The sequence below is a fragment of the Mycteria americana genome, chromosome 1 (assembly GCF_035582795.1).
Source record: "Mycteria americana isolate JAX WOST 10 ecotype Jacksonville Zoo and Gardens chromosome 1, USCA_MyAme_1.0, whole genome shotgun sequence".
Classification (NCBI taxonomy): domain Eukaryota; kingdom Metazoa; phylum Chordata; class Aves; order Ciconiiformes; family Ciconiidae; genus Mycteria; species Mycteria americana.
Genome location: NC_134365.1, coordinates 17155101 through 17174424, shown reverse-complemented (window position 1 = coordinate 17174424; position 19324 = coordinate 17155101). Strand labels below are relative to the sequence as shown.

General features: G+C 37.7%; 1 protein-coding gene across 10 annotated transcripts in view; it reads right to left on the bottom strand.

The window, feature by feature from the left end:
• Positions 1–19324, bottom strand: part of KIF21A (kinesin family member 21A) — a 92499-nt gene that overhangs the window by 12856 nt on the left and 60319 nt on the right. For 3 of the 10 annotated variants that reach the window (XM_075492114.1, XM_075492064.1, XM_075492072.1), the window contains 12 exons: positions 19068–19279; positions 18244–18397; positions 17660–17860; positions 16212–16313; positions 14198–14363; positions 13666–13686; positions 9665–9725; positions 9391–9445; positions 7754–7971; positions 3600–3710; positions 2911–3039; positions 1286–1324 (listed from right to left, as the gene is read on the bottom strand). In XM_075492114.1, the coding sequence (XP_075348229.1) occupies positions 1286–1324; positions 2911–3039; positions 3600–3710; positions 7754–7971; positions 9391–9445; positions 9665–9725; positions 13666–13686; positions 14198–14363; positions 16212–16313; positions 17660–17860; positions 18244–18397; positions 19068–19279 (1469 nt within the window). The remainder of the gene's footprint in view (positions 1–1285; positions 1325–2910; positions 3040–3599; positions 3711–7753; positions 7972–9390; positions 9446–9664; positions 9726–13665; positions 13687–14197; positions 14364–16211; positions 16314–17659; positions 17861–18243; positions 18398–19067; positions 19280–19324) is intronic. The other 7 variants (XM_075492065.1, XM_075492087.1, XM_075492081.1 and 4 more) reach the window with 5 other exon arrangements.

Here is a 19324-nt window from a genome sequence, read left to right as displayed (position 1 = left end):
GCAACACAATGCTGTGACCTGACCAGCTTGCAGCTAAGACTCACTGTCATGCTCTTCTGGGGATTACACATGTAACTGTGAGAAAAAGGAACTAAGCCATAGCCCTATCTCACATTAAAAAAAAAAAAAAAAAAAAGCATGTCAGATGCTTTAGGAAAATGTAAAAATTCTGTAATATTGCCCAGAAACTTGCTACAGGAAGGAAAAAGTCCTTCCTGATACTATCTTAGTGACAATTAGCAGGTTTATCTAGTACAGTCTTAGAAATTATTATTTTATCCATTTTTACTGCTCAGGACATCTTCATTCATATAATTCATTACTCCACAATCCTTTTACAGATTTTACTAATATTAATATTGCCTTAAATTGTTTGACATTAACTTCCTCAGTTTGGAAAGGCATTCACCTTTCAATCTGCACCTTTTTATGTTTTCAAGAATACAGGAACAATTTTCTTTATTATTATTATTAATTTAGCTCTCTATGCTTTTGTTTTCTAACACCACACAAAACTAATATGGTTTTCTCTGTAGTATTCCCCAGTGGATCATGCTGCCTCTAGACTAAGTTATTCCTACTGCTGTTCTCACCCACTCGTTCCCTTGACAAGCCATGTAAAATACATGTCCCGGAGCTATTTGTCTACCTATGTGCAGTGCTCTGAAATCTACAGACAAAAAATGCTACAACTGCTACAATGACCAGACAAAGCCACCATCACATTATTATTAGCCCTTTGACTGCCCTTCTCTTGATTACCAAATTAAGTTTTCACTGAGTACCAGAATCCTAAGCCACAGCTTAGGAACATGAGTGGGGACATATCTTTCATCTCTTATGCCACTGTGCGTTCTGTCAGAAAGACATAATAAAAAACCTACTCATTTTTATTTACACTGGGATTTAATTTTTAGCGACCAAAGCATACAACCGAACAAGAAAAACAAAAAGAAAGAGAGAAGCATATAAAACCTAAGAAAAGTCTGCTCCTCTTTTTTTAAAGAAAACAAAGAGAGAAAGGATATGTCTAAGGAAAGGTTTATACCATACTTCATTTAAAAAGAAAAAACCTGACATGCTCAACAACGATAAAGAACACCTAAAAAAGGAGAGGGGGAGACATGCTTGACCAAAATTTCAGCTTTTTAAACTTCTGGCAAAAGCAAAAGAGATACAGTGCCCAAGTATCAGGAAAATTCATGCAGCAAAATGAAATTTCCTAAGAACTGGAATAACTTCAGTGAGAGATGCCAAGAAAACAGAAAACAGAAAGAGAGAGTACCTGTGTACCTCCGACAGAGAGGAATCACTTTCATCAGACCTACAATCAACAGTGATGGAATTGTGAGGAGAAAGAATATAGGTATCAGCAAAGTAAAGCCTCCATACGAGAAGAACAAACAACAGCATGGCCAATTCAGAAAGGCAATGCAAATCCACATACAGTATGCAGCATTGCTCAGGGTATACCTTAAACCCGTGATAATATGGGCAGGGGGGCAGAATAATAATCTTAAAATAGCACTCTCAGCAGTAAGTTACACTGGTAGACTGTCTCAGCCAAAGAAGCTGAGTAACACCAGCTGAGCCATTTCTTATTTCCCCAACATTTTCTTACAGAAGTAAAGGCAACAAAGTAAAAGGAGAAGATGGATGCATAATTTATCTCCGTAACATAGTGCTTGTTGAAAATATCAAAAGGAAAAAAAATTTCTGAACATCAATGCCTGTTAAGTGTAGAAGAAACCTGTAAAGTATTAATCACAAAAATATAAATATTAAACATATTGACAGCCCACTGAAATAAGAACAGCAATTTGCAAACAATCCTCAGTTCAAAATCCTTCACGCCTCATTTTCAAAAACGTTTAAAAATAAAAACCAAGAAAAAAATCCCCCCCTAGACATGAACATTTGCAGTATGTCTTAAGATGTCCTTCAACTCAAATCAAACAGATTCAGCACTTTCAATTTGACATCAAAGTCAGTCCAGAGAAAATGAAAAGGGTTAGGTGGGAGTTAGCAATAAGATAAAGGTAACATAGCTAAGACAAAGAAGTTACAAGCACAGTTAAACTATGGAAAGCCTTGCAAGCTACTGCTTGGTGACTCTGTAGACCACTGAAAAACCCCCAAAGTTTTACAAAGAACAATAAACAAAATTGCTTGTCTGTGTAAACAGACAAGCAATTTCTTGTCTTGCTACAGACAGAACTAAAGGTTTATTCTGAGTTGCAGTTCATAAGCGCTGCATGTCACTAGTATCAGTACCGAAACCTGCAATAAAAGATTCTGCTCCAGTCAAGTCCACTGCAATTTGGAGTAAGGCTCCTACAGAAACAGATGCCTAACATGCCAGGAAATTGAGCTCTACTTCTTCTAAACAAGGTACGAATATCATCTGCTCCTCCAGATCACCTCCTAAAGTCAGTCTGTTCAATAATTTGGATAATCTCTAAACAACTGTATTCTAGCCATTTCAACATCGCATCCTCTGGGGTGCTGTTGTGACAGCACTCGGAGCAATGCGGAGTAACTGAATAACTGTCAAAAGCACTATTTCCTAAATTGTCAGCGAAATCCTACTTCCAGGTGTAAACACACACACAAATACACATACATCTAAGAATTCTACTGTTCTTTTCTATTTTGGGTTTAAAACTACAAATACCAGACATAGCCTAGAAAACAGGAAACAAGGTTCAGCAGGAAATTGCTTTTCTTGAATTTTTACAATGGTTCCATGGAAGTTTAAAATATTTTCTTTGCAAACTACAGGAAAACACAAAAAATGTCTCCTCCTGTCTTGCAGGAAAAGGGCAAAATATCTAATGGATACTACACTGATAACTTGAGCACACTTTGCAATTCCCTGGTTGGGGGCTGAGGCTTCCCTTTGTGACTTACTTATCCTGCTGAACTGATGTGTTTCCCTGAGAAACAGTAAGACGACTAAAAACATTCATTTCATTACGGGGCCGGCTTGGTGGGGAAGTAGGAGGTGACAGACTAGCCTCTGGGGCTCCAGAATCTGAGCTACAAGAAAAAAAGAACATCTTCTTTAACAGGTTATGAATGGTTAGAAAAGTTAAATGCAATATGCCTCAAATGTTAGATGCTCTTTTCTTAAGCAAATAAATAAAATTATAATGCTAGCTACAGATATTTCCCAGAGAAGGTAATAAACTTAAGATTACAAACCATTGCAGAGTGCAAGATGGCACGATGTTCAAAGTTTATGTGCTAACAGCGAAAGCTCCAAGCAGAACACACACATATATAAAATGAAGAAATTCTAATGAAACTGCAGTTTCTTAGAGAAATTGATTACTTCCATTAAAAAAAAAAAAAGAAGAAGTCATTTGCAAATGCTCCAAAAGACATTTTCTCAGGGCTCTGCTCCTGAGTTACTTTGTACAGAAAAACACTCTGGGGAAAAAAAAAAACCCCACACAGAGGTTGAGCAGTGAATAATTTCACTGCCAACAATAAAAACTGTCCTAGAATTAAAGAAATAGAAAAATACAGATTTATTTTTCAAGACAATATACTCAAGGTTAATTATGTCAGAGAAAATAAATGTAAAAGAATCTTACAGTTTTTGTTCTTTTGCCTTTGTCTTTTCCATTGTTTTCTCATAGGCTTTTCTCTTTGCTAAAGGTGAAGGCTCCGGTATCTTCTTCTCTGACAGAGATGGCTGTCTAGAACTAAAGCAAGAAGAATCATTATCTTACTTTAAGGCCCTTTACAAACTTGCTTTTCTTACATTAGCTGTCATTCTCCCACTCAGATTTCAAATTTCAGAATGTGCTTAATCTATTATTGTCTCTCTTGAATCTACAGACTCTAAATTTGTTCTCACATTTTAATATAAAAATACACCAAGTTTATTAACTTTCACGGTTCATCAACATATAAAGAGCCAGATACTGAATATGCAAAGGAGATCTACTAATTCAGTAAAAAAAGAGACGGACTAAAAGAAATAGAGTGGAGTATGCATCTCAAATTAAGACCATGGAGAAGATGGAAGGTCTGACTAAGATTTAAAATTTCAGATTCCACAACTTTCATCTACAATAGACCACTTACAGACATGAAGAACAGAGAAATCATGATGACTCTTACATATGAATTAAACTTTGCATTAACATATTCATGTTTCAATATCAAATGCAAAATTAGGAAGTGAGAAAAAGTACTTCCCATTGACAGCCTAACTATAACAATATTGCTCCTCTTTGTCCCCCCTTCCCTTCTTCCTTGCTTTCCATCCCTCCTTTGTCTCTCTAGTTCTTGCTCTGAAATAATTCCAGTTCACAGTCACTGTGGTCTTTCTCCCTTCCCATTAAAAATAGCAAAAAGATCAAGAGTGCAATATTAATGCTGACACCCAAATGTCATCATTTCACCACAGTCAGATAAAAAAAAAGAACGGAATCTGGATGGTCTCCACTCTTCTGAACTCCCATTTCTCACTACCTGGAAAATCAGAAAAGCAACATTTGCTTTGGTTTATCCTTTTTTTGAGTGTTTAGAAGTTGTTTCTATGAATATAAGGACCAGAAACACTCACTAAAAGAGAGAAAGAAGATTCTGAAAGTGCTTTTGTGCCACACAACTTTATTAAGCAGACAAAGTTCAGTTGGCAGGCCACCTGCCTGATACGGTTACTAGCATCTGGTCTCAGAGCTCTGCAGGCTCTGGGTCTACATAGCTGCAACTTTGCTGCATGAGAAAAGCTGTACCAGTTTCCCTTGATAGGAAGTTTGTGCTATATAAAATCTACCTGGGTACTGGCATGCAGGATAACATGATTTAACAAGCACAGCACAACCAAGAACAGCTACTTAAGTCAAGTAGCTGACTGTCTCAAGTGATCATATGCACACTGAACACAAGCCCTAATTAGAAGGTAAAGCTCCTACTTGTAGGACCTAGTGCCAAGAGTTGCGTGCAGACCCTAGAGCTCCCCCAGGGTCTTCAAGAAACAGGAAAAGGAGGACAAGTGATAGCCTGTCTGGTTTTGCACAAAAGTCTAGCAGTTAAAGTACACAAAAAGAAGGGGAGAAGGTGGGTTCAATTCCCTCCTCAAGGCCAGAGCACCCATTTCTCTGCAGGGCTCCCTTACCTCTAGGCATAGTCTGCAAAGGACATAAAAAGAGGCAGAACAGGACACACTCCCTCCTCTTCTTTGTGCTGGACCAGTACACATTTAGGAATGCAGAAGTCCTGGGGTCACAAGGCAAATCTTATGATCAACCTAATAGCTAGATCTTTCAGCAAGCATGACAAACTTGGGTTATAGTCTCCACTGCCATGGTTGCCTATGTGTCTACTGTGCAGCTACTAGATTAAATAAACTACACCAGAAACAGGAACCCAAGCTCCTCTGCCTCACACCAGCATCCTGCATACTCAGACATGGAGCCAGCTCCCTCTTGCTCACTCTCTACATGCCCCTTGAGTCTTCCATCTTTGACTCCACAGTGGCACATCCTCAGAAGAAGGTGTAAAGAGCATGATCGTATTATGAATTCTTTTTGAAAGCCTGGAAATTCAGATATTATAAAAATGCAGGAATGAACTTCTTAAGCATAAATGTAAAAAACAGATGCATTATGTCAATGACCTGAATGAAAAGGAGCAAGACACACACCTAATTACAGGTTTCCAGTGCCCTTCTAGATTTCCCACGATATCAGACATCTGAACAGAGCTGGCGCAAGACCTACAGGAAACCACTCCACCCTGAAGAGGCTGCTATAGATGGGTTGATCATATCAAAGGACAATGGCACTAGCCATCTTTGTAAACAAAATTCCAACCAAACTAACTGTTGCTCACGTGCATTTAGGTGCCTCTCTGAATCACCACAGATCTGAGAAAACTGAAAGGTTTCCAGAGTGGAGCAGTTCGTACATATGCAGACACCTAGATTTGCACCTAAGCATATAATTAATTTTTGTCGCTTCAAGAATGCATATTTTGAATCACTATTACTGCTTCTACATCCCTGAATGCCACTTAATTAAGTGGCACAAGGGAGATAATGTTTATTGCAGATAAGACCACAATCTGCTCCAGAAGAATGTATTTTATTACAAGAGAGATGATAGCACTACAGGCCCATACAGGAAGGCGAGATGGCTCATGAAGAGAACATTTCTTCAACAATGACCAGTGACCAGCAAAAATAGCAAGACTATATAAAGTATACTGAGTTCTAGTTTTGAAAAAGCATCTCGATTACAGCGAGGAAGTCACTGCAGACAGATTGTGGGTATTTTTGATCACTTATCTGCTAATGTGATCAATAACAAACCAAAATATACATGAGGCCTACTGCTGCTTGAACTGATCTACTGATAGCGTGTAACTCCCTAATGCTCACAGAACACAGTTTTTGGAAAATCCTGTTTTGCCTCGTTGCTGGCTCACTTTCACAAATGGATACATTCTAGAAGATTGAGTGAGGCAAAAGTTGGTATTACCTGAGTCTTGGATGCCAGGTCATAACACTTGATGTTTTAAATCTTGAAGCTTCAAAAGTCTCTAGTGATATCACACTAACTGCTGAAACAAGTGGGTTTTTCCACCTATCCTCACCCCCAAGAGCATTCTTTCCAAGCAGACTCTACTTGTAAAACGCACTGAAGCCATCAGCATGGGTTAATAATTGCTGTCAGCCATGTTTTACCATTCACGATTGCCACCTCAAGCAGATGCTAGAAATGCATAGTAAAAATAATACAAATTGCAAATGTACATTAGATGGAGACTGCTGTAAAAATATTATGCAAATAGGACAGATGGATAGTGAAAGATGCCTAATTCCAGAATCTGTAACATGAAGATAGCTATGGGACAGTTTTTCCATATCACTGAATGTGGCAAGCGCATTCGGTTTACGCATGAGTTTGTGCCATATAGGAGCTAGTACCCAAAAAGCCAAGAAAAGGGTCTCTAGCAGTGAATGGCTAATAACCAACAGTGATATTGGTAGATATAAAAAGAACAGCAAGAGCAAGTCAAAAAAAGAGAGGGCATGTGAGAGAGACCTGCTGGCCCCAAAGTAAAAAGACAAAAATAGTATTTTCAGTTCTATTTGGCATCAAGTAATACTTTCAATTAGTAAATCTGTTCTGCAGGTAAGTGCAACCTGCAAATAGAAAGGATTTTTGAGGATTCATAATATCCAACATGTTTCTTTTAACTTTACACTTGCATCCTGTATTATTGTATAGACTTCTTCATTTTAAGCATGGTCCACACAAGACGACTCACAGAAAGATTTTACCTAATAGGACCATATACAGATACTATTACTACATTATATAAAGTTTTTTGGTTGGGTTTTGGGGTGGGTTTTTTTAATATATCTCTGCTGTTCTAAGCAGAGTCTCACTAGGTCCCTAGAACATGCATTTCCCATAGCACTAATATAGCAAACTCTCCAAGGTACTACATGGATTTTTCCAACTACTTAGAAACAAGGCTACAATAATTTTACTATGACAAAGCAACGTAACAGAACTTATATCTTCAGTAAGAAACATGTTACTTACAACAGTGCATTTATAGTTTCTAAAGTGGTGATGGTAGAAAAGGAGCAGCTTTGTGAGGATTATTTAGTAAGCTTCAAGTATACCAACCTCCTTTGTAAAGTTAAAATAATAGATTAAAAGAAATTGGCAACATGCATTTTTTTAAAAGCAAAGGATAATTAGTACAGCATGGCCAAACTTACATGCTGCCTATCTTAGAAGGTAAGCCAGATGGTGGGAGAATAAACTCTCTGTCCCTAGCAGAAGTATCATTTGTGTCAGCAGCCATCCCACTTTCTTGGGTTTCTGAAAGTGATGCAAGAGGGCCAGCCAAAGTAGAGTCTGCAGCACTAATGTCAGAGACTAAATCACTGCTGTCTGCATATAGCAATTCCATCTGGGTAGTGGTCCTCCGGCGGGCCTGGAGACAAATAAAAACCAAGTTGCGACTTAAACATTTCACAGTATGTGTCAAGAGTGCTACATTTGAGTTTATCATTAGCTGGTAATTAGCATCCCCCTCAATCACTTGGCAACTACCTTTGGAAACTAAATCAAGGAGCTCACCTATACTCTTTGGCAACTGTTTCAGAGGAGGCAAGTCAAATTCAACAGCATGAAACGCTGATTTGACAACTGGTTTCCAAGGATATCCTTTCAACCAACTACAAGTGCCTGTCAATACTACAGGAGTACAACATTACTCTCTTAAGGTTTATCCAAATGAAATGTTATAAAGCAGAGAGGAATAAAGCAAAGTGTAAATTTAAATAGCTACAATTATATTGGCATGACTTCTTACACCGATGCTTCTTCTGATATACAAACTCTGCTTCTTACTTAGTTATGTCACTTCAAAAGTAGTTTAAGCCAACATGAATTAAGATTCGCTCAGCATTTCAACAATTTGAAAACAACAGAAAACCTCACAAAGGAGCCAAGCTTTGTGCAACACAGTCATTCTTAAAAAACTGATCATACGTGTTAGGTGTGATGATGCTGTGAAATTAAGATCCATCCCTGGGGGAAAGGCAGGCCACTGGGGAACACAAAGGCCCAGTCTGAACAGAGCCATTACAAAAATGACATGTTTATTTTATGCCAACATTTTCAGACCAAACTCACTCAGTTTACCTGCCCGAGGAGCTGTACACCAATGAACGCTACCAATAATGCAACATTCAACCTAGATATATTCCTTCAAAGCTAATTGCAGTTAGAAGGGTGGAAGCTAAGCTTCTATTTACTTTGCAAACTTGGTTTATGCTCCTGTGAGCACAGCAACAAAATTGCAATCAGTGCACAGGTTTCCAGTTCCCACTGCCATTAATATTAAACTGCAGCCAGCCTAGATATATTCCTCCAATACCAAATGTAATTAAGAGCCTGGAGGTCAAACTTCTATTTATTTCATAAAATTCCTTTACATTTCTATGACCACAGAAGCAAACTGCAAACGATAAGCACGTTCACAGCTCCCACTGGCATTAACATTAAACTGCAGCTTAACTAATACTAAACTGCAAATCTACTCCAGTTTGGAGTGCTAGTAATTGGAAGATGTATCTCTTTCTGAAACTGTAAAAATTCAGCCACAAAATATTGAAAAAGTATATTTTTATCACTGCTTCTCAGAGACGAGTGTCACATAAAAGCATATTACATACAAATCACACGAACAGTGTATCAGTTCACCTTTTGGATGTCTTCGTTCATTAATATCTCTGGAGCAAAGCAAGAGCATTCTCCAGAAAGTGCTGTTAAAGTATGAATTATTATAGAAGCACAGAATCATTTAAAAGATGTGTAGATGAATTGTCATCACCACTGTACAGCCTACCTTGCTTTTGGGTTTGACTTCACCACAAAGCTTCAAAAGATCTGAAGATAATGAACTAAAAGAAAAATTGCATCACAGTTAGAAAGAAGAAAGTCATATTTTTGCAGAATGTGCATTTTTATTTGATTCTTCTTTCTGCTGAAATGGTGGGCAAAGCGTGACGAAACAATGTCAGAGGTATCTTCTAATGGATACATGATGCGTTACAAAAAGAGGAAATGACAGTAATTTTTCTAGAACCAGATCCAGTTACCTGTTAACAAAGATTGCTCACCTTCCTTCTGTCCCAGGACTATGCAATGGGGCATCCTCATCAGTACTATCTTCCAAATTTTCTAGAAAATTTCCAAAAGAATAATGTTAGTCTGTCCATCTACGACAGAACATGCAGGTTTTAAGTGTTATTCAAAACAGCTCAGACAATGTTGAATGTAGATGAACAGCATACAAAAAGGCAGGGATTTTCAAAATATCTTGACTATCTGCTAGCCAGTCCCCATCGAATTTTCCTAGTATCTAAACTAAATTTTTTCATACAATCTAAATAAATCATACACCTAGAGATACTGTGGTCAAATGTGGTCCTCTATCTATTGTAGCAGAGCAACAGGGATGACAGAAAACCAGAAATAAATTCTAGAAGGAAATCTGGAAGAAAGAAGATAAAGCAAAGGAAATTAACTGCAAGACATGGAAGAGACAGGATTTGAATCAATGGACAGTAAGGATGTCTCTTCCTTCTCTTTTTTTGTAATCTTCTTGCTCTAAGACAGAATCAGCCTGGTTCTAATGAAAAAAAAAATTGTATTTTTAACTATCTAGTGAGCTGAGGCTCAGCCTTAGCTTATATAGAATCACACCATTTGGGCTGACAAGAAGCAAGCACTTTATTAGTATAAAAGCATTTAGGTTTCAAACCAGGATGATGCCACCATTTAATACTATAGAACTGCTTCCTAAAAAGAGATTAATTGTATTGAAGTCAGTTGTAAAATGAAGCTGTTCAGTAGAAATGCTCCTGAAGTAAAATGGGTACACAAACCTGTCCACAAAAGACAAAACCAGCATGCATGTCACACTAACACTGTCGAACAAACACTGTCAGATTAACATGTCTGCATGCAAACGGTGCAAAACATTAAGCTGAGACAACCAGTCCAGGGCATATGTACAATCAATTCCAAACTGTTGGGAAACCAAATCCTCTAACTTGCATATTATTCTAATAATACATTTTAAGCATAGTTTAAGGACATAGGTACATTCCTGCAAGCAAAGTCCCTTATATTTCAACATACTCATGAAATTTTAAGGATTAAATAACCTTCTAATGAGATTCCATTACATCTCTTCTTTATTATTAGAGATGCTTTAAGTTTATTTACTTAATTTCTGCCATAAAGCAGATACCATTTGTAATGCACAGAACCAATATATTTGGTACCCATATTAAAATAGGTTTGTCCACGCATATGTTTTAAGTGCAAGTTCATGCTTTGGAGAAAGGGAGGAAAGAGATATAGTTTCCAGTGGAATTATGAGAAGGAATGAAGAAAAGGAAAATGCTGTCTTCTTGTGCATGCTACATCTAAAAATGTTTCCTGAAAACGCCTAAAACATACATCAATCTAGCACCAACACCAACAATGCACTTCAGAGGTACTCAACTGCTGTATTCGTTAACAATGTAACCTTAATTATCAGAAATACAACAATATTATAAAGAAAGCAGAGTCACAGGAATAGCACTCAACTTTCTTTTTTGTTCCATCCTGGATTTGATCCCACATTAAACCTTTTCTATACATTATTATTCTACATCTTCTGCAGAAGAGGGGATCTAAAGTACTGCTCCTTCTAGCAAGGCACAAAAGCAGCATCAATAAAATAAATGCATTTTTTTAAAAGACAAGATTCATATTAGGGTACTAGAATTTGTGATCAGCTTTTACAGGTAACAAAGTAGAAAGTGTGGGATGGCCACAAAAGATGGGATTTTATTTGTAGGCTTACACTCATGTGAACTGACAAGTATTGATATTTTTCTTTAGTTTGTCTGCAGTTCAGCACAGGAAGACTGCGGGAAGCCCCCAGGTAGAAACCAGCACACAGAATCAACAAAAAGAAATGAGAAGAGGGAGAAAAGCAAGATTCTGTGAGGAGTCCTGAGCAAGAAGAGATGAAAGGAGCAATAAAGTTAGTAAAGGCAGTACTGCTTGCGAGCAGCAGCTGAGATGACTGCTAATAAACCAATGATTATAGAACAGTGGAGAGTTTTTCTGATGACTTGTTTCATCTTCATGTAGAGACAACTGGAGAGTACCAGTACAATGCAGCACACCAGCACAGCTCATCCAGAAGAAATGGCGTTTGACCAGCCCTCTCAAGATCTCTCATGACTATCCAGATGTCACAGGTGGGAAGGAAAAGCAGCTCCTACAATTCTTCAGAAAGGAGTCACTCCAGCAACACTTCAGGACTCAAGTTCATGGTCATGTTAACTCTTCACAAGAGCAGATGGGATAGCGAATGGCAGCTGGTTCATCCACACACAAGGCGGGTGTGCATTCAAAACCCATTCTGAGGGTGAAAACCTGAGCCTGCGATGTACTTTTCTGCAGACTGAACCCTTTTCTTAAGTCTACGCTTGAACGTAGATGCACAACTACACTGAGGAATGCCCAAACTTCTTCAAGCCAAGTGTATTCAAATGGCTAAGAACTTTTGAAGATATCGGAGCTGAAAGTAGGCATCAAGGGAATGGTTCACAAGCACCTTGGAAGTGCAACCCCTCTGCTTGGGATGGGGCTGGCTGTGTACTGCCACTGAGCTGTCAGGCAGCCTGGTGAAATTGGTCTCAGGATCTGCTGCCACCCACACTTCCACCTCCGGGAATCGTGTCAGGTTGTCAGGGAGCCCCTGCACCAACAGAGTCCCTGCTGACCAGCTGGCAGTCCCAGCCTTGAAGCCTCACTACAACAGTGTCTGAACTCCCTGCAGCTCAAAAGGTTTAGCCACGGGTGATCTACAAACTATCAACAGTTTGGATTTCAGTGTGGACTGAGGTTAGTATGGCATATTCAGCTGAGAGACATCCACAGTGAAGTTTCCTTCCTACAAAGTGTTAGCATAGTCCTGAGTGGCTTAGGTGTTTTAAAAGCCCCAGTTCATGCTTGCAAAGTGTTAAAAAGCTTCTTTAATCAAATACATTCTACAAAAATTTTCACGATAGAGCTACTGTTCCAGTGCATTTAACAAGTGTCTTTTCACTGCTCCAGATGCTATTAATAAGTAAAAGCCTGTCCGGAGCTAAAGAAAATGCACCACTAACTTCCTGACTGGAGAAGCATTGCTCTCACTCCAACAGGGGTGAACACACACACATGCACACACGTTAAGGGTCTATTTTAGATACACTATGGTATTAATAACCACTGAGGTTCCTGAATAAATACTGGCTGTATGCAGCAAGATGCCCTGGCACAGATCTTCAGGTGTCACCTGTCAGGAAGCTGGAAGAGTTCTCACCAGTTTACACCAGATGATGATCTATACACTTTCAGGCAGTCTTGTGCTTTTGAAATGTTTCAGATGCCTATGCAAACTAGCACAGGACAGCATAACAGGATTAGAAGTAATAAAAGACAATACAGAAGGAATTGTTACTGACATCAGGAATATTTTTTTTTCAATTTTCAAACATAGCTGACTTTGTGGCTAGGAGCAAGGGAGGGGAGAAAAGCGTAATTTATTTGGGAATCATTTAAAAGTAACAACAACAACAGAATCATCTCCTCAAAATCAGTGAAGTAACTAAACCCAATTGAAAAAGTGAGATGTAATCTCCATTCTGTAAAATATTTACATTACAAAATAAGCTATCTGCAAAAGGTTAAAAATTATCTGCATGTTAAGAATTACTTTTTTTCAGACCTAAAAAGATAAGGAGAATTTGTCGCAACTACAGCAGTAGTATATCACAAAATAGCTTTAGGTAGTCTGAACATACTGTAGGTTCGTAAGCAGTAAGTCATAAATTTTAAATACAGCTCTGCTTACTGTGTTCACTTCTTATCTGACAAATCTAACTAACATAAGGGCTATGGGTGGTTTCAGAAAGGAAGAAATGCTCTGTAAGCTCATGATGAGTACATTTACAGAATAATTCATGCAAAGTTCACAAACTCACAAATTCTAAGATGCACCAGTTAGTGAACATGAATGAATTAGTAACTCATGCAGCTGTACAGTACACAGAAAGCTAAACATACTTACCCAACGGTATGCTATCTAGGTCTGTGTAAATAACAGCAACAAGGAAACAAAAGCAACACTCCAATCAAAACATATCCATTTATAAAAAGAAATAAAACAAAAGTACCCAAATGTATTCTAAATTTTTCTTAAGGTCATCTCATGAGAAGAGAATAGATGCCGTAACAGACATATGATGACACTTTCAAAATCACTAACATATGATGATTGAACAGGATTGCATATTTAGAATTTCACATTCAGAAGTTAAAATCGTATCAAATTGTAAATGCATAGTCTTTTGTAAAAATAACAAGCAGATAATTTGAATTTTAAAAGTCTCAATAATAAAAAAAAACTTCTTTATTTCCTACATTTCACTGCCAAGGAGATATACTTAAAATGACATACATGCAATTGTGAAATAGTGTTTAAGATGTTAAAATACAGCATCTATTCAGAAAAGAAATAGCCTAGAATGCCCAGTACAGCATGCATGAAAGGCAAACATGACATGCAGCTGACTATTCAGAATACAAGACGACAAAATTACCTTGCAAAGCATGACCCAGCAAAGCATCAAGTTCAGGATTTAACTCAGCTTTTTCTTTTAGCATATGAAACAGCAGTTGGTTTTGAGTAGCACTAGTAATTTCTGTCTGCTTAAGGCGCCCCTCAAGAACTTTAATCTGAGCTTCTTTCTGAGCTGCTTGGAGACCCTAGGAGGGAAAAAGAAAAAGATGACAAATGCTTTATTACAACTGTTTTGTTACAAAATGAGAATTGCCAAAACTTTTTAAAAACTACAAACACAAACAATGTGTCCATTGTAACCCTCCTCTCACATCCTAAAGATCAGGCGTCAACTAAAGGTCTTTTTTTTTTTTTTCTTTTAAAGGGACTCATTAAGCATTCATTTAACTTGTGTCCCTCAGACTCTGCCTTGCAAATATGCATCCAGTGGGTAAGTTGGACATGACTCCCAAGTACAATTCATAGATTCTTTGCATTTATTTAAGAGTAGCAAGCATCTGAAAAATCAACACCTCCATTTTTCACAAATAAGTACTTTTTTTTTATTACCTATGATGCTTTATAACAAACAACAGAAAAAAAAAACCACTAAAAAAAAGCAAGCAAACAAAAAAACCCCAAAAACCCCAACCCCAGAACACTAATCTTTCCTACAGAATCACTCGGTGAACTTTCAGCTTCTGCTGAAAGATCTCATGGCCTAACTTAAGAGAGAATCCATTCTAAGGGAACTTCCCTAGACCCATGGATTAGTGGGAGGTTTTTAGTTGTAGAAAATGTAGCCAAGGAAATTTACAGAGAATTGTTTCCAAATAGAAGAAACACTAGGGAAAAATGAAGGTATAACACATCTTCTCAAAAACTTGTACAATAACAGAGGACTTTGAGTGCTAGCACTTGAGAAAAAAGTGTAGTACTATGGATTTACACGTTAGATTCTGATTTTATCATGAACTAAAACAACATATCAATAGACACATTTTGCACGTGGAAACAAACAACAGAATAGAGAGCAGGCATGACCAATTTTGCAAGAAAATGTACTTTCAGTTTTTCTATGTGATAACTACTTATCAGAAAGAGGAGAAATGCTTTCACATAATGGAGCTTTTTATCACGATAATGAGAAATTGTTACAGAGTAAGTCAGAGGCACTTCTCTCATATTAACTCTCCTGCAAGGAATCAGATATCCATTCAACCCACCCAAGGGCTGAAAAAAATCAAAAGATTGAAATTTGCAGAAGCCAATGTGATTCTGGGAATTCTCTTTTCTTTAAAAAAAAAAAAAAAAAAAAAAAAAAACAAAAAAAACCAAAAAAACCCGAACAACCACACACACAAACTTTTTTGATTACCTGCATAGTGATGAATCAAGAATGCAAAAAAAGAACAGAGAATTGGTCAGTGGAACTGACCCAAAGCCCATTTCAATAGCCTTGAAGTCTTTCATTTGATTCAATGACACTGAGTATGGCCTCCAAACAGAAGGAAAAGGAGTAGCAAGAGCATATGATACATGTGTGTCCAGGGTCATAAACTGCCAAATACTCATTTTGAAAATATTACTCCCCAAGGCTTTCAGAGAAAGCCCCTATTGCTCTACTCAAAAGTAGAAGTCTGAGTAAAGTATGCCACACATCAATATATACCTTAAAACAAAATTTTTAAAGGTTCATATTTTTAAGGAAGTGGCTGAGCCAGTCTTTAAAAAAAAGATCCTGAGCATTCTGTAGGAGCTTGTTGAAAAACACAGAAAGAGATTTATTTGATTATGAAAAGCTAGTGCTTTTATAGGATCAACAAGAGGTAATTAGTACAGTGAAGCAGGCTCTACTGGGGGTTGAAAAAGAGGCAAAAGGTTGAAGGGAACAATGGATCTCAAGGACCTTCACAATGAGAACCAGCATGACTCAGCAGCGCTGACCAGCTTTGCTTTGTCTAATGCACCTTAGTCGGTCTTTATGTCAGCACAGCTCTGCTTCTGGCACATGGCACAGTCCTGGCACACACATATTTCACTTAATGCATTACCTTATTGATACCCATCGTGAGGAAGTGATCAAGCAAATATCGAGCTTCTGTCAAAGTGCAAGCATTAATCACTGCTGTTACATCCAAGGTCTCTCCTTCTTCCTATGTGTGCAACAATAAAAACAGATTGTGAAAAATGGGTTTTGGTGTTGTTTTTTTTTTAAATCATTACAGTAATCATACAAAACAGAAACACTGAAGATGCTGCAGTATCACCCACTTCATCCCCTTGGTACCTCTAAACCATGCCTGAAAGATTTCTTTTCCAAACTATTCCCAAAACACCCTACGGTACAGACTCTGCAGCCTTCCCAGTCTCTTCCAGTGCTTCAGTTCCTTTCCGATTAGAAAGCTCTTACCAATCTCCAACTCAGACCCCTTCTTTCTACAAGCTAAGCTATTCACAGTGGATGCAGAAATGAGTGCAATTCTTCACTCTGCAGCATTCATGCATTTGAAGACTTCTCCTCCTAGTCTTTTCCTCATTTTTCTTCCAATTATTTTCAGTCAGTATTAAGCACTCTGGTACCCTTCAGAATTATTAAGCCTTTTGTGTTCTCTACTCCTTTACTAGTAAAGTCCTGTAACCTTGCACTATGCTGTCCAAAATTCAAGAAACCCTGATGTGAGTAAAACAGTAGAAGCTGCTGGCGATGTAACATGCATTAAAGCACAGATTAGCCCAAGGTGGGAGAGGGAGAACTCAAGCACTGCCATATAAAAATATCGATAAGTATTCCAGTTCAGACTTCATGCTACCATGTGTCAAGAGACCTAGGAGATTGCATGTGGTGGATTCTTCATTATAGATCATGTAAGGTATGATGCACATTATAAGAGTTTTCACATTTGGATTTCACTGCTTTTGGTAATATTCAAATTTCTACATCAATCATAATAGACAATTCCCTTTTACTAAATTACTATTTGAAAAGTCAACCCTAAACAAGCAACTTGGCCCAAAAAGACTCTTTAGTTATAGAAAGCCACTGTTCCATAATTGAAAATATACTAAAATACAATATAAAGAATTTACATAAACTCTCACATACAAAAATATTTAAATATATTTAAAGTATACAAAAACAATACAAGGGATTGGAAGCATATTGACAGATGCAGGAAGAGGATACAAGCTGTTACCCTTCAGTCCCAATAATTATATTAATTTAATGCCAGCAGAATAGAAAGTATCAGCTTTGACATTTAAATGCTTTGCAATCTTAACTTGCATTACACTATTGACACTAAAACTCAGATCTGAAACTTCAGTTGTATAAACACTCTTAATTTCAAACTTCACCCAAGTTTTCACCAATTTTCACTTCCTGGTTCGATAATGATACAACCAAAACAAAATTCATTTCTAAATGAGAACATTTTCAAGGCTAACACAGTTGTTTTTTCTTTTCTCTATTTTACCATTTTTGCATTAACACTTAACCTACCTTTGCTTCCTCCATTTGCATTATGTTTGCTTGGCAGTCAGAAATGCTGTCGTTTATGTAGTCTATATTCGCAGTTAGTGATTCCATCTCTTCATTTATGTTTTGGACATTTCTATCTGCTTCACTGCCACCCCCATCCTTGATGAGCTTCTCCCTTTTCTTTGAAAGCTTTTCTCTTCTTTTTGTAAGTTCTTCACGTTGCTATTTTCCCCAAAGACATAATATTACATAAAAAGTAATTAGTAAACACTTAGGGCATTTAAAGCACCTTTTTGTTTTGTTTTCCTTTCCTTGTTATACTTTAACTAACATACCATGATTTCTACAGGAAGAAGTTATATGGATGAATATACAAATGTATTTTCACATGATCCCATTAACGTGCTTTTTATTTCTTACTAAGCGCAGTAACCTCATGGTCCAAATGCTTACTGGAGTTGTTAAGTGTCTTCATTGACTGCAACTGATTCCAAATCACTTTGCCTATGCCACCATCACAGCAATTCATTTACAGCAAACGTAAATGCATTGCTCTCTCTGTTTAATATGACGATACAGCCAACAGTGCATAGTAGAACACCCACCGTAAGTAACCTGTTCATATCTGCCTCCATATTGGCAATGGTCATCCTCTGCATAATGATATCAGTCACCCTGCGTTCAAGTAACTGCCACTTCATCCTGGCTGCCTTTGAGGAGTAAACTCTGCTTGTCACTGCTTTCCGCTGATATTTCTTTCTGTGATAAATTCAAGGGAAACATACAGCTAAGTCTAAAGTAGTCCAGTTACACATTTGAATGTGGAAATGATAAGGCCAGAATATTTTTCACGGACAACTTAAAAATTTCTTGACGAGTTTCCTGCAGTTTTTCATTGCACCAGACAGGTACACACTGAACTCTACTGCACTCTAATATACTGCATTTGAAAAACAGGTATCAAACACCATGGCATCTTGTATCACGCACCATTGAAATCGAATGCCACCTAAGAGTTGTTCCCTATTTAACAACGATACCTGCTTCAAACCACAGTGGAAGATCACCAATAAACCTAATACATTAAATTGTTTTTTCCAACAAGTTTTTCTTTGTACTTAAGAATACTGCAGGCATTGGACCACCAAGGGCATTTCTCTTTAAGAAGAGATGAACTGGATTTTGAGATTTTGGGGTTTCTTAATGCGCCTTGTCCTTTAATGCCATTTTATATTACTCCACACTGTCTTAAACCCACAAAACTCAAATTGCACTTGATAATGGCAAAATGCCCATTTTATGGGGATTACATGACAGCAGTTTGAAAAATAACAACTACTGCAATATGTATCATCACAACATTATCTGCTGGAAGGTCCATGCAATTTTCAGTTCTCATAAAAGAGTATTAAACAGTTTTAATCCTTACCCTGTGCCATTTGTTGCAGTTACAGACAATGCTTGAACCCTTGCAACAGGAATTCTCATCTTCTGCTGTGCTGCTGTTCTTGAACCATCGTGCTCCACTGATGAGCTAGAACTTGCTTCCTGTATAGGATGCTCAGGCAGACTCAGCTTTCGACTCACTTTTCCTGCCACTTTATCAGACAGAGGCCTTACTTGCCGACGAAGGGCTGTAACCTGAAACAGAGTGCAAAGACACAAATTACCTCTCCCCAAAATTGC